At 40.6% G+C, this 13,888-nt stretch overlaps 1 protein-coding gene across 1 annotated transcript, besides 1 other annotated feature; it reads left to right on the top strand.

Annotated features, from left to right (window-relative positions):
- The first annotated feature begins 8,912 nt into the window (after positions 1–8,912).
- ppk (pickpocket) lies at positions 8,913–11,867 on the top strand. The gene is made up of 7 exons (NM_057884.5): positions 8,913–9,222; positions 9,280–9,543; positions 9,728–10,238; positions 10,294–10,433; positions 10,500–10,630; positions 10,690–10,930; positions 11,003–11,867. Exons 1-7 carry the CDS (start codon positions 8,951–8,953, stop codon positions 11,262–11,264), a joined length of 1,821 nt encoding a protein of 606 aa, NP_477232.1. The 5' UTR covers positions 8,913–8,950; the 3' UTR covers positions 11,265–11,867.
- A 981-nt stretch (positions 11,868–12,848) lies between these two features.
- Positions 12,849–12,952: a mobile genetic element.
- Positions 12,953–13,888: the final 936 nt, after the last annotated feature.

Genomic DNA, 13,888 nt, shown 5'->3' with positions numbered 1-13,888 from the left:
TTCCTCTGCTCACTGCCCACATATGGCGTCGATAAATTAAAATTTTCGTTTTTGCCATAGATGGTGGGGTTGTAAGGTGGGATTGGTGGCAAGGTTGGGGGTTGGTGGAGAAGAGAGAGAGTTATGCCCCTGCATTTTGACAGCTAGCCCCCCCACCTGACAATTTATTGTATTATACGACGAAGGAGCGGGCCTTGGTGAAGGGAACACCCTATGACCTGGCCAGGCCAGGGCACGGTTCAGGCTCCGACTCTGGTCACCATCTCTGTCCCTTGGCGGGAGTCATAAAAAATATGCCACAAACCTTCCAACCACCCGCACACACACACACACTCGCACACACACTCGCACACATATTGGCGTTGGCATCAATAATTCTTTCATAAATGTCCATTTCGCCACATATAGCCGAGAATCGTTCTGGACAAAAAAGGTTGTGGAGTGGGCACCTGGAAATGGGTTTTGGTAGGGGCTTTGGGGCATACAGCTCATATATAAGTGATGTTCACGTTCAGTGCTTTTGACAAGCCGAGGATGAAGATCTCGCCGGCCCTCCGCCCTCCGCCCTCCACCCTCCGCAATACGACGCTTTTCCGATTCTTGTTTTATTTTGCTCATACCACATCGCAGGTGAAAGCCACCGCCATCGCGCTGGCCATTATAGTTCCCTCTAGCCGCGACCATTTATCATTGGAGGCACTATCCCATTCCAAGCCATCCCAACCCGTTCCTCCCACCAAAACCCATTCGACCAGGCTGGACTTGTCACCCAACCGCGCGCAGAAAGAAAGGAAAATGGAGAATGGGGAATGGGAAACGGGTGGGTGGATGAAATTTATTGGTTGGGGATTTTGTGAAAATATTTCTCCTACCGTTTGCAAATTTATTTTTCCTGCAAAATAATGGAGATGAAAAATCGCCAAAAGATACAAAAATATTACATCGCGAAGCAGAAATAAAACCATGGAAAGCGAAAACGAACGACAAGCTCGAATAAAATATGACTGTCCTTTTTGGCCAGCATGTAAATTGTTAAGGTAGCCGCCACCAATTGGAAAAGAAAGCTCCTCCGGCGATATATGAAGTATATTACATCGCGATCCGACTGTCTACCGCACTGGGTGCTATGTGATCCAACTTAGTTCGTCCTGGGGGCCATTAACTTGTTGGTCTATACTTCGCTGGTGATAAGTGCTGACTGCATATTTAAAATGCAGACATGCTGGCTGTGTGCGAAAGCAGGTAAAATCGTAATTCACTGAAATTTACGATTGCAGCAGCAGCTTGGCAGCAGACGGGCAAATGAAAGAAAAACAACTGAATGCTAAACACTTGGGCGAAAGAAAGTGTTTGCGAATATGGGATACTGTTCTTCAAGGAAACACACATTAATAATAATAACACTGACCGACCAGCAAACAAACGGGAATCATTGAGCCTCTTTTTTAAAGTAACCATCATTGATCATTTTATGCAACTGCATATGAATGAGTCATTAGTTTCGAACCAAACAAACAACTATGATGCAGTAGTGCAGTGGCTTTTACACAGTGCCAGCGAAGAGTATAAACAAAAGACACCCAAACCCGAAGTGCAGGCCACAACAATAATTTTCAAAACCAAATGACAGCCGACAAAACCATATATCATTGTGCATGGAGGCAACGCCACCGTCTTGTCTGACTTTGCCACCCACGATCTGAACTTTTGTCACTTCAGAGGCGTCGCTGGCTGTCTTAACCAGTGTCTGTCGTCACCTCCGCCCGACTCCTTGAGTCCCCCATTCCCAAGCCCCAATCCCCCAATTCCCCACTACCGTCGAATCGAGCCCGAAAATTTTAATTTCTTTCACAAAACAAGAATGAAAGCAACGAAGGAGTCGCGCACGAGTTTAATAAATTGCCATGCAAGTGCTGCTTAAAAATTGTCGCATGTGTCGTCGAGGCATTGCAGGCAAATTGCGCGCACTAAATGTATGAATTTTTCCATTTTGGCCAGTGAGACAGACCTCACAGGGGGAACTATCAACGTCTGATGACATTTCCATAATTAGTCGAGCGTGTCTCTGTTGGTCTGGTTTTGGTCGGGGCTCCTGCTCATGTTGCATGTTTGAACGCTTGTCTTGATTTGATTTGATGGCCAGAGTGAGCTGCACTTTGGAATCGACTCTCGGTCTGGTTTTGGGTGTGTGAGGCTAGTAGTTTCGATGCGATGCGATGCCATGCTATGATGATGAAGGCCTTTCATATTTATTTATTATGCACACAATTTTGCAGACATCGTTGTGCATGTCCCTGTCACGTCGTCTCCTTCAGTCCCATGCCCCATCTTCCATGTGCGAATTGACGCCGCATTTGTGGTGTTGAAATATTAATGCCGAGAGTTGGTCATGTCACTTTGATTTATGAGCACCGGGAACACTTTCCTATATACTACTCGCATTCGGCAGTGATACGGGATAAGGGATGCGGGACTGCGAGTTTAACTACTGAACATTAAGACATTCGAAGTAAAAGTCACATTGGAAAAGAAGCCAACAACAGAAAATTGGCTTTTGAAGTGGTGAATGCATAATGCAAATTACATATAAATCAGAAGTAAGATACATATTAAAAGGCACAAGAAGGACTTTGTAGCACAAGGCTTCACAGTAAACTTACATATTCATACAGATGATGTTGACACCTACTATTTTATTTACGCTATAATCTCCACTAACAATCCCATTAGCCATGCCTAAGCACCAAAGCTCCATCGAAGTAACACCAAATCAGAATCAGAAGTCGTTGTTGGCCAGTTTGATGGCTGACAACCGCTACACGAGAGGAACAAGGCGAAAACAGCTAACCGTTGTGGCCAGCAAACCAGAAGCCCAAATGCAGATACCAGAGGAGCAGAGTAAACCAGCAGCTACTTGTCTGCCAAGCTGGTTGGGATGGAGTTGGAGGAGCTCCCTGGTTTGAGGTCGCCAAAGTCAATGGCAACTGCATTTTATCTTTTGGTCTTCGGGTTCTTTTACGCCGCGAAAGAACTGGGAAAAATGCGTGAACATTAAATATGCATGACCGAGAACATTACATATAAATAAATTTAGCAAACAGTTTGTATGCAATGCGCTTGCAAATGCATTTTATCGATGATGATGGTAATGATGATGCACCTTTTCGAAGGTGTTGAAGCCGCAGCCACGGTGCTCACGCAACGTCTGCAACCGGGACTTCGACTGGTACCTGGGGACCGCCATGAAACCGATGCATTTGACAGGCCTTCTGGGAGCAACTGCACTGAAAAAAAAAACACTATCCTATACAAGAACCCATAATCTATGAAGCTCATTCAAGGACCTGCTTAAGTACTACGAATAGTATCCTAATATAACTAAGAATAGTTGTATATAAACACAGAACCAAATTCTTGAATATAAATTCAGAACCGATTCTTGAAACCTTTTTGAACAGTGTAGAATCTGTGGAGAGCCACAAAGCACGAAATACTTTATATCTGGCGGTCTGACGTCGATGGCCAATTGCCATCCCATGCCATGCCAACCGGGCCGAGTCCATTGTGGCGTTGGTCAACATCGTTGGCCATTTTAAATATGAGCACAATGCTGCTGTTGTGCAATCTTGTCGGGAATTTTCGCTGGCAGCTTGACACTTCACGTACTCTGTCGCAGATCCTACTCCGGCCATCTTCCTGCCCCATCCTTGCCACACCATCCCGACTGCTGCTGTCAGCGGCTGCTGTCGTGTTGCATGTTAATTTCTGTTCGCATTCACCGCGAATATATGCCACGATTTTATAGCCACCACTTAGCACGCGCGATTGTCGAAAGAAATTCGAATAATATTTCTCGATCGTGCTGTATTTTAATATTCTAACTGTCAGTCAATCAAATCAAATTGTTCACTAATTAGTTTTGTATTGTATTTTGAAGGCGTTGATTGATGGAATATCATTACTTGGCATTCAAATGCAAATGCTTTCTCTGAAATGATTCTGAATGCAAATTGGATACTTTTAAATGAGTTGCAATATGTAAATTGCAAACTACTGAAAATGCCGATTGCAACACAAATTTTGAACATGCCACAAATATCACCTTAAGTAATTGACAACGTGTTATGAGATAATAATTTACATATGTAAATGAGCTTTGTATCTCTACATATAGTGAATAAATCAAGCCAAGCCCACTTATTAACGGTTAAAGACTAGGCCAAATCAAGCACAAGGCCAGAATCGATCGGCAAATGCACCGTTGCTATTTAACTAAGTTTTATTTTAGCACGACTATCATTGTTGATAGATAGACTTACAAAGTTGATCGCACTTGTTAACGATCGTATGTCATCCGGTCAGATCATTGCCGGGATATATGTACGTGCACATAAACGTGCATATATGAGACATGTTATACGACAGACTCTCAACCTTTTAATAATGTGTCGCCACATATTCATATGTAGATAATTTCCCTACTGCCCCGATACTCGACCGCTTGGGGGCCATAAATTATGGGCTATGGCAGCTTGACTGCTGTTGATTTTTATCAACGTCATCAGCTTAATTGCCTCACTGTGCGAAGTGGCCTGTTACGAGGCGAGTTCACTTGACTTGTCTTTGCGAATTTATCTTTGAAATACCCACTGCAAGTTTAGTGATTCGCGATGGAGAGACAGAGAGAGAGAGAGAGAGAGAGAGAGAGAGTGCGAACGCCGTGTGCAGTGCCTGCAATTACTAATGAAATATGGCTGTCAGTAATTATTTGTTATAAATTTGCATAGAAATTGCAATTTGTGCACCGCACTCCTCATTCCAGCGGCGAATCACAATTCTCTCGCCCAAGTTGGCGGCATTATTAATGACAATGTAAGCCCATGATAAATATCGTTGACACAGTCATTTTAAGCCATATAGTTATGCACTTGTTTATACGAACCGACATCGCATCTAACTAAGTACTAGTTGATTTTAATTCACCATTTTCTACCCTGTGTGCCGGCCATAAACGTCATGGCAATGACTTAGGATTGTCCGGTTAATAAATTGCACACGGTTGCACTGGATATTTGCCACCGTTGTTAGCAGTTAAAAAGTATAACAATGTTTCCGCAGGTCAACTAGTGTTGTTCAATCTTAGAGTATTTAAATGTATCTTCTAACAAAGAAAAACAAAAGCCAAAGAGCAATATAATTATACATTTTTAAATAAAAAAGAATTGCATATTCAGTAGAATAAATAATTTCATTAATTAAACAGCATTTGTAGCTACTGCAAAACTTTAACGCAAAACTTTTTAAGCTAAATCCAAACATTTATTACCAAACTTATGGTGCCAAAGCAATAAGTGTACATATATTTGTACATATACGGGAAAAAGAGCAGATGCGGTGGAAAATTACGCTTTTAATTAGGATAATCATGAGCGAAAATCTGCGGCAACTAATGTGAGCAACAATTTACATTAAACGTGGACCATTTGTAAACAATTTGTTGTGGTTGCGCTTGGGGATAGAATCGCTTACTAAATTATACATTTAATTATATTCCATGATTTTTGCAGCTACCGAACGTTATCGCAACAAATGTGCCAAGGATACCCGAAGGGATAATACAATAAATGTCTTGTTTGGTCAGTTTTCATAATTGAAATTTTGTTTAGTCGAGCCAAAGTTATAATATATTCGATTAGCATTATCACATACATACATGGGCATTAATTTGAATGCATTTGGCAATGTGGAATGGGCGCAAAACTTGTAATTTTGCAAGCTGACATCAACAGCCATTCCAGTGAACATTTAGCCTTGGGTCGGCTAATCGTCTGGAGTAATTCCACAACAAAACCTGCAACTCAACATGCATAATTTAGGTAACAAATGATAACTCGAAGAAATGTGAAGCCATGCATAAATTTTCCCAGCTCGCAAGTGCCACAGACTGCAACTGCAAATGCAACTGCAACTGCAACTGCACGGCACATCATCAGACAGGTAGACATCAAGCAGACAGACTCCAGGCCAAGACAGAGGATTTGCTGGCGAAACTCCTTTTGATTTATTACAGAAAACTGACCGAGCAGCCGCCGAGGAGTGAGCAGCAGCGTGTCAGCCTTTCCTGGCCTTTCCAGCCAACTCAACTCTACTCATCAGCAGCTGCAGTCAGCTCTGTTGTCCCTGCCTCATAATTTATAAACAAATGCGAATCGTCCAAGTTGGCAGAGTGGTCCTTGCTTGCCACAAGGGAATAACAGTCGTCCGTCCATCCATCCAGAGTGGATGGGGGCAGATATACATAAGGCGAAACTGGGTGGTTATGAATGCTCGTAGTTATGCCCTCGATGGCAAGCAGCCTGAATTGATGAGATCATAACGTGTGTTATGACGCCATATATAATTGCCAGTGCTCTTCAGTCAACTGGCACAAGTGCAATTGAAAAAGTCAGAGCATTATGCAAATTATTAATTATGATACAATAGCTGCAATCGAAAAATCTGGGTAAAAATGATTGTGACAAACGATTTGATGCTATTGTAATAGAATTAAAAACTGTAAGTATTGATCATATAGCATTTATTACTTTATTGCCAATAAGGGCTAACTTTTGGTATAATAATACTTAAAAAAAATTAATATACGACACTTTAAAATGGTGAAAAACAGATCAAACAAAGCAGGAACGAATAAATTGTTATTGCTAAACCTCGATAGAAAATTCCATGGCTTTGTGTGCAATATTTAATCTATTTCCACTTCTTACTTTTTCATTTTCATGACCACTGTAAATGTTTAATGAATATCTCTGCCGGCTAGAAAAAAAAAAGTAGTTGACCCATGTACAGCTCTTCAACAGCTTCGAATTGGACCTTCAAAGGGTAATTCCGACAATTTTTAGCCCACCCACAGGAAAAGCATGAATTATTCAAATAGAATTGCTAAAATATGTAAACTGTCGTGACGTTTCGAAGCACTCGCCAATTTAATTACAGTTCCATCAAATGCACACACTCAAGGCAAAAGCAAAAAATATTTAAAAATGCAGACAGACCATTGAATTTTTGTGCCATTTCAAAAAGCGTTTGTACATTAATATTTTGTGAGTGTGGCCTTTATGTATGAACACATTAAAATATGAATTATTTACGCTGAATTGCTCTTGAGTTTTGTGGATTTTAAAATCAAATAAATGGACACAAATTACTTTGCCATATCTTATTGATTTTAAGCTACTCTCGCCCACGTCATAGAAATACAAACAAGAATAAGTCCGACCTGTCCCAGTTTTTTGGTTACGTAAAAGTGAGCTTTAAGGCATTGCTTTGTGATTTGTGTTCAATAACTACCGCTCATTAAGTTCATTTATCAATTCAGTTAAGGGCATGTTAAGCCCACCACTTACCAGTAATAATTATCTCTATAAGCCTAATGACTAATAACCATATTCGAGCCACACAAAAACAGAATTTCACGCCCCAATGCGAATACAATTTGCACGCAAATAAAAAAGCAGTTTACGTATGACGCCCACTGTAGGCGTTGTTCGCCACGGACATTACACTACTACTTATCTACATAATAATTTGGTGTAGTTTTAAAAGGCCTTTAGCCCATTGATCTGATAGCCAAATCTTGTTAAACAGAAGGCAGGCACTCTCTTTCCGGCAAAAACAAGGCGATGTGTCCCGTCGGCTGCACACAAAACAAACAATAAAATTAAATAATTACAAGTCGTGAGTGAATTTCACGCGAATCCAAATGCTGATGCACACACTCTGATAATGCAGCCTAAAAAAAAAAACAAAACAAAAAAAATAAGGAAAGAAAAACTGCAGATACCCAAACCCACACAGAGCTGGCGGAATATTCGAAAAATGCGCAACGGATGCCTCTTGACCAATGGACATGGCAAAAAGCTCCGCTTTCCGTTTTATATCGATGACAATGTCCCCAAATAAGTGCCAACAACTGAGCCACATTCAAGAGTTGGCAACAGGAGTTGGGGTGTGTGCATCGCCCTGCCACGCAGACAAAATCAAGCCACGCACGAATGCCACCAGACGATACCGCCACCAATACCAATACCATTGGCAATACCAATACCAATGGCAATACCAGGCCGGCATAAAAGGAGAGTATCCCACTGGATTCCAGGAACATGTTTAAACGATGTCGAGCATTCGGAAAAAGAGTAATGTTCGCCGGCATTTCGACCATGGGTGACAATCTTTTTAGCATAAAATCACGGTAACTACTCGATGATACTTCCAAAATCGGTAAGTCGGCGACGAGATGATTTGATAAGTGGTCCTTTTTTACAATTGCAAGGATTCCAACCTATTCCCAGGTGAATGGAAGGAATTTTCGAAGGGGGGAAACCTTTGAAGTTCAAGTGTGAGCAAAACCATGTTTGTATATCATAACTAAGTTCGATATTACTCCAATATCAAATTTTAAGTAAATAGAAACTTTGTTGCTTCGTTACTCGCTAGAGAAAGAAAGGTAAACATTTGTGATAAAACATTCGGTTGTTTCCTAGAAGCATATTAAAATATAAACTTAGGGATTGTTAACAAACTCAATGACGTCGAAGAGTTATGAGCTGTAAATGTAGGTGGTAGCTAAGTAACGGGTATCTGTTAAATATCTGTTAGATATAGTTCTTATATCTAGAGATGTCGGACCATTGTATTAAAAGAACCACATTATTGCATAGTGTAAATAAATAGTTAGTACATGGTGCAAATGAAAGTAGTGCCAGCGTTGTGGGTCTGTAATTAAGCTTAAGTAAATGAGTGCGTGCGAATTGAAGTCCCCAGGCAAGGACCCATCGGAACTGAAGAGCGCACCCAGTTTTGTGGTGTTCCATCGCGGGGAAACGGCTATAAAAGGACACTCCGCATGTGTGGCGCAGCTTAGTCGAATTCCACGAGTCCTGCTCTTTGGACAATGGCCGAGATCAGGGAGGATGAGGAGGAAAAGAAGTCGGGCATCAGCATTCTGCCCGGTCCGGAACTATTGGCGCTTCCCGGCTTCGATACCCGGGCCAGTATTGCATCGGCTGCATTAAGTGATGTTCCAAGTGATGTGATCATTAAGTCTCGCATTCGATACGGCAGTCCTCTGTCAGCCTGCAAAGGATTACTTTTGGAGTATGCGAAGAGCACGACCATTCACGGCATACGCTACATCTTCGAGGTTCACAGACCGATCTATGAAAAGTCTGTAGAGAATAGAGCCCTTTAGGAACCTATAGAATAACTTTGATTTTCTTCCAGACTTTATTGGCTTTTCTTCACGTGCATTTCCGTTTACTTTGCCGTTTCACTTATCTGGGACACCTATCTAAAGTGGCAGGAATCGCCGGTTATTCTAGGTTTCGACGAGACTTTGGTGCCAGTGCATAAGATACCGTTTCCCACAATTACCATTTGTCCGGAAATCAAAATGGAACGCAATGTCTTTGACTATACTAACGTATCGCGACAACTTTGGGAGGAGTACAAACAGAATGGCAATATCAGCGATTTGGATGATGAGGAGTTGAGTATTTCAGCATATACTTTTTATAGTTAAGGGTAGGCCCTTAGATCACTTAGTAATTTAACAAATTTTATATACAGATGATCTGCTGATCTCGATTATTCTTTTCAAGCCTTATTTGTCTTTAAAGCTTTGATTTGTAAAATCACCAGTCTTAACACCAATCATTTTCCATATCTTTAGCCTGGCTCGAATGGCGGTTGCAATGCACATCTGTGATTCGGAAGTGGTGCAGCGGTTTACTCCATTGCTATCGCAGCTAAATCCGCCGAACGTGGACGTAACCCAAACTCTGATTGACTTGAGTATATCGAAGAATGAGACGGGTCCGTTTTGCAAGTGGAATGGTCGCTTTTACTTCTGTGACAAGATCTTCGACTTTGTGGCCACCGACGAGGGTATCTGCTATCAATTCAATGGACTGCGACCCAAGGACATTTATCGTGACGAGAAGTTCATCAGCTATGTGGATCCGGATGTGGTGGACTTCAACAAGTACTTCGATGTGGATTTGCCTCCGTGGAACAACATAACTGGCAATTGGTCACTGGACACTGGATTCGTGGACCAGGGTCAGAATGCGTATCCCCAACGGACGGTGTTCTCATCGGTGAAAAATGGGTTCTTCGCCTTTCTGCAGGGTTTGCAGCATAATTTCGACTACGATTGTCGCAGTTTCAAACAGGGCTATAAGGTGTGTGGTTAGAACTGGGTGTGGACCGGTGCGCAGCTAATGTGTAATTTGACAGGTCTTTCTCAACTCCCCGGAGAGTGTGCCGCTGACGACGGGCAATTATATCCTAGTCCCTCATGGCGATGAGGTCCTGGTCAGTGTGCTGCCAGCATATGTCGTGTCCACTGACAATTTGCACGAAATTACACCCGAAAAGTGAGTGGATTCGTGTTAAAAGGGATGACACTATGCGATACAAAACATATTTATATCCATATTTAGACGCCAATGTCTGTTCGATGATGAGCGATCGCTACGATTCTTCCGTTCCTATTCCCAGAGCAACTGCCAAACCGAATGTCTGGCCAACTATACGGTTTCCAAATGCGGTTGTGCCAAATTCTGGATGCCCAGTGAGTGAACTTTGGAATTGATAAAATATTAACTCGATTTAATCGAATTTTCTGTATAGAACCTCTTGGCACTCCCGTTTGTGGCCTCAAGGACATCAATTGCTACACATCGGCCCAGGATGAACTCTACACGCTGATGCAAAACCAAACGATGGCCAAGAGTATTGATGAAAGTGTGGACATCACCTGCAACTGCATGCCAGCCTGCACTTCGCTGGAATATAATTTCGAGATATCTAGGGCCAAATACGATGTGGCTAAAACCATTCGAGCCTTCCGCGAAGAATACGAGCATACGGAGTGAGTATGACAAATAACTAACATTACTGTTTGTTTATACATAATACTTTATAACTCAAAACCATCTTTCAGCGCAATTGGATCCCGACTCTCCGTCTACTTTAAGGAGCATCAGTTTACGGCCATTAAACGCACTATTCTTTTCGGGGTATCCACATTGATTTCCAACTGCGGCGGTATCTGCGGATTGTTTATGGGAATCTCATGTCTGAGTTTCCTGGAGCTAATCTACTTCTTCTGCATGAGAATCTGTGGCAGCTGCCGCGATCGCAGGAAGCACAAGATACAACAGCAGAACTCAGTGGATTTACCAGAGGAAAAATCTGAGAACTAGTCGATGGTCTTAAAGGCCGAAAGATACTTCGTCAAAAAAACATTAACCATTATGTATGTAAAGCAAACTCAATTGAATTAAATCAGTTGCCATAAAAAAAACACAGTCAGTGTTTAGTTCATAGCACTTAAACGGGTAAATAAAGTTGTCCTACATAACGATATTTCGCACTCACAATGAAACATTCCGAAAGTCTGTAGTACTGAGTTTCCAGTTTGCCAGGTAATTTAATCGATTACAAATTAAAAATGCATGTGATTAGCACACGGTCAAAGCAATTGATTTGCTCTAATTAATTGATTGCAACGCTCTGGCAAAACACTGAAACTAATTAAATATCCTATTTAAAGGCGTAACCATAAACACATAAAACATTTAATGTGCTCCCAATGGAATTCATGTGTGGTTTTTTATTCTACCCCTTTTAGCCATAGATGTCATAGATTTCGAGACCCCGAAAAGGTATATATTTAAACATAATCTGTTCGCACCAAATGTCAGATCTAATGGATTTTGTCACTGGCCACAAATCATGCAAGAGTATTAAAAACTTCAGCATTTTCAACATTATTAATAAGGCACGACAATAAAAAATGTGTTCGCTATTTGGCTTTGATCTTTTCGCTGGGTCGTGTGGCCGTCGAAAGAAAAAAAATGAAGGGGAAACGATGGAGATTTATCGCAGACAAATATTTTGCCTTCGAGAAAAGTCACTCAAGAATCTGCATTATGCGTATAGGTTAAGTCTCTAAATTCGTATTTCTGTCACAATTTGTTTACTTTTGAGAATTATGAAAATTTCATATTCGTATATTTTATGATAATTGTAAAAACATTCCGTATATTAATTTTATGATGTGTATTTCGGTCTGCTTGGTTGACAAATTGTTGGCACAGCTGTTCGTGTTTAAAATAAGTGGATGGATTTTAGTTAATGACCCTCAAACTTAAGTTGTTTATGGCTTGTGACGAAAATAAATTCATATTGGAAGTCGCGAGGGAACAACAAATATCATCAGTACATTTAGAAATATTATGTTGGCATAAATCAAATGCAGTCTTAGCTAATAAATTGCCATGCTTTTTGCAACAACTCACAAGTTTTGGAGCCATTTTATGTTTCAAGACTTGAAGAATACTGTGGAAATTTTAACCTTATACTTTCCTATTCAACTATAGACGTTTCAGACTTAAGTATGAAATTAGGATTCCCTTGCGGAATTTAGCATTGCTTTTTATTTTGACAAATGAATAGAAAAATATTAACACGCACAGAACCATAAATCAAATGGAACAAAACACAATTGGGTTTCATCAAGCAATCATATCATTGGAACCCCGAAAAGAGTCGTACAGACCAAGATACAATAACACAATACACAATCATAGAGCTCATAAATAAATCGTACAAACTACAACGTACTCAGAACGTAGAGAAATGAATGTGAAGCGAAAAATACAAATTAGAAAAACAAATAAATAAAAATCTTAAGCTATGCCCGCCAGCCAGCCATTCAACTCGAAGGCGTTTTAAAAAGTATTTTCAAATTAATTTTTATTAGCAGGCGGCTAATAAACAAAAACAAGAGGAAACGCTTTACTCGAGTTCCTCGACTATCGGATACCCGTTACTTAGGTTGTGGGGGAGCGAATGAGATATTTGAACGGGTTTTTGGCATATCGATAGAAAATGAACATGAACATGCACACTACGAACATTACGGACATTACGGACATTACGGACGTTACGGACATTGCGGACATTACGGACATTACGGACATTACGGACAATACGGACATTACGGACATTACGGACATTGCGGACATTACGGATATTGCGGACACTACGGACACTGAGGACTTTCTTTCATAGCTTCTGATTTGTTGGTGATCCTAATCAAGAATATATCTATATAATTTATAGGGTCGAGTATACCCTTTTACTAAAAGAGTAACGGGTATAATAAAACCAACTCAAGCGAACCATCGCTACGAAAAAATGTACAAATCTAGCAGGGAGTGTAGAGAAAACAAATATTTTTATTATCATGTCGCGACATATTTCAAGGCACATGCTTAGAATAATGCAGCCAGTCGACAGTGTTTAACAAATTCATTTGGAAAATTCGTATTTCTCGCCTTCTCACACTTTGTGTGTCTTTCAATTTAATTTATTAATCGTGCGTGTTCATCCGCACTACATTTGTGGGCGGCTAATGGCTATGGCAACGTCTTGGCCCATTTCAGATCTGTCGTCTCGAAACATGAAATGGTCTCAAAAATTCTATTTCCCCGTTTTCCTCTTTTGTGTATTTCTCAATAGGCCAACAAATTGTGGTGCAATCGACTGGCATTATTCACCAAAATACATATTAAAACTAATTATTCTTTGAATGAGCAGCAAATATTTATAGGGCTTTCAAACAGACCTTCTTTCCTTAGCCGTCAATAATAATGTACATTTTTTATTGATTGCGTTCTGTTTTCAATTATTTACTGAAATTTGTAATTTTAATCGCGGTAATTAAAACAGGATTTGCTCTCAATTTACAACTTCAAATGTACTCCGAACAAGGTTTTGTCACATTAATCGCATTAATTTTAATTTTCAAATTAACAAAATA

Source organism: Drosophila melanogaster, chromosome 2L (assembly GCF_000001215.4).
Source record: "Drosophila melanogaster chromosome 2L".
NCBI lineage: Eukaryota > Metazoa > Arthropoda > Insecta > Diptera > Drosophilidae > Drosophila > Drosophila melanogaster.
This window is presented reverse-complemented; position numbering and strand designations above follow the sequence as displayed.